This window comes from Orycteropus afer, unplaced genomic scaffold (genome assembly GCF_000298275.1).
Source record: "Orycteropus afer afer isolate SDZICR_OR568_19922 unplaced genomic scaffold, OryAfe1.0 scaffold00419, whole genome shotgun sequence".
Classification (NCBI taxonomy): Eukaryota; Metazoa; Chordata; class Mammalia; order Tubulidentata; family Orycteropodidae; genus Orycteropus; species Orycteropus afer.
The window spans coordinates 1,128,877-1,130,754 of NW_006922006.1; the positions used below are offsets into that span (position 1 = coordinate 1,128,877).

The following is a 1,878-nucleotide window of genomic DNA, read 5'->3' on the forward strand; positions in this document are numbered from 1 at the left end:
CTCGATGGCAAATAACAACAACACCCACAACCAAAGAATGTGACTTTCCATACTATACAAACGATGAGCTATTATTTTGTGATCATTCTATGTGCAAAATGGAGTCTTAAAAAATTCAAGTAGCTGAGAAAACATTCAACAATACCTAGGACAGGTAAGAAACAAATAAATAAATAATCATCCATCCTATGGCATACTATTATTTACAAAGTTCTTTGACATTCTGTGTCTCTTGATCCTGTCTTCAATTATTGCAAGGCAGAAATTTTCACTGATGAGAAAAATGAGCCATAACATTGCTGGCTCAAGGTCACAAAGTCAGTAAAGAGAATACTAGGACCTGAATCTCCATTTTTCTACTTCAATATGCCTTTGTATCTGTGAAATCTGGTTCAAGTGTTAAGGAGACAAGCCAAAAGCACAGAGGATGATTTGCAGGAACTTCTGAATTGATGGAACTCAGGTCTTATTTTACTTGGGAAACCTTCATCCTGTTGAAAGCTTTCTTCAAAGCCCCCTTCACTTCCTTGTTTCTGAGACTGTAGACCATTGGGTTGAGCATGGGAATGACCACTGTGTAAAATACAGACACGATCTTGTCCTCCCAGAGAGATGTGCCCACATTACCTTTCAGGTACATGAATATGAGAGTCCCAAAGAAAAGAGCCACTGCAGTCATGTGAGAAGTACAGGTGGAGAAAGTCTTGGCTTTGCCACCTGCTGTACGAATCCTCAGAATAGCCCTAATGATGAACAGGTAGGAGATGAGAATCACTGAAATACTGGTTGTGATGACCAAAAATGCTAAGAGGTAGATCACTCGCTCCTGTGGCTTTGTCTCACTGCAGGCAAGCTTCAGCAGGGGTGGCAGATCACAGAAGAAGAAGTCCAAGTGATTGGATTTGCAGAAGGAGAGGGAGAAAGTACACCCAGTGTGGACCATGGAATTGATCATTGCACCAGCATATGCCCCACCCACCAGGCCTAGTCGGGTCTGTGGTGTCATGGTGGTGGCATAGAGGAGAGGGTTGCACACAGCCACATAGCGGTCATAGGCCATCACAGCTAAAAGGAAACATTCAGTACTAGCATAAAGCGTGAAAAAGAAGAACTGGGTGGCACAGCACTCATAGGTGATGACTGTTTTATCGATTGCTAAGGTCTCAAGCAACTGAGGGATAATTACAGAAGAATAACAAATGTCCAGGATGGAAAGTTGACTGAGGAAGAAGTACATGGGAGTCTGGAGGTGAGGGTCACTCTGAATCAGTAGGATCATGCCCAGGTTGCCCCCAATGGTGATGAGATAAAGAATCAGAAACACAAAGAAGAGGGTCATCTGCAGCTCCGCTCGCAGCTGGAATCCCATCAGAACAAATTCTGTGACTATGGTACCATTCCCTGCCATTAAGCCGAGGTCACCTGCTGAAATAAAAAAAGGAAAGTCTCATGGAAAATAAATTAAGGTGAACAAGGTTGATTTGATCATTGCTCAGTGTACTAGCCTGAACAGTGTACCCCAAAATGTCATGTCCACCCAAATCTCAGAATGTGACCTTAATGAGAAAGAGAGTCTTTGCAGATGGAATTAGTAAACATGAAGTCATACTGGATTTTAAGGTGGGCCTTAAACCCAGTGTCCTTATCAAAAGACACACAAAGACACTCAGGAGGAATGTCATATGAAGATGAAGTGATGCATCTAGAAGCCAAGGAATGGCGAGGGCTGCCAACAATCACCAAAGGCTAGGAAGAGGCAAAGAACAGATTTTCCCTTCCAGTTTCCAAAAGGAAGCAACCTTGCCAGACCTTGATTCCAGACCTCTTGCCACCAGAACTGTGAGAGAATAAATTTCGTTTGTTGAAAAAATATGTTTT

General features: G+C 42.7%; 1 protein-coding gene across 1 annotated transcript; it reads right to left on the bottom strand.

Annotated features, from left to right (window-relative positions):
- Positions 1-466: 466 nt before the first annotated feature.
- LOC103208216 (olfactory receptor 9I1-like) lies at positions 467-1,408 on the bottom strand. The gene has a single exon (XM_007953894.1). It carries the CDS (start codon positions 1,406-1,408, stop codon positions 467-469), a length of 942 nt encoding a protein of 313 aa, XP_007952085.1.
- Positions 1,409-1,878: the final 470 nt, after the last annotated feature.

Coding starts and splice junctions, on each gene's coding strand:
- LOC103208216 (XM_007953894.1), bottom strand. CDS start 1,408: ATGGCAGGGAATGGTACCATAGTCACAGAATTTGTTCTGATGGGATTC.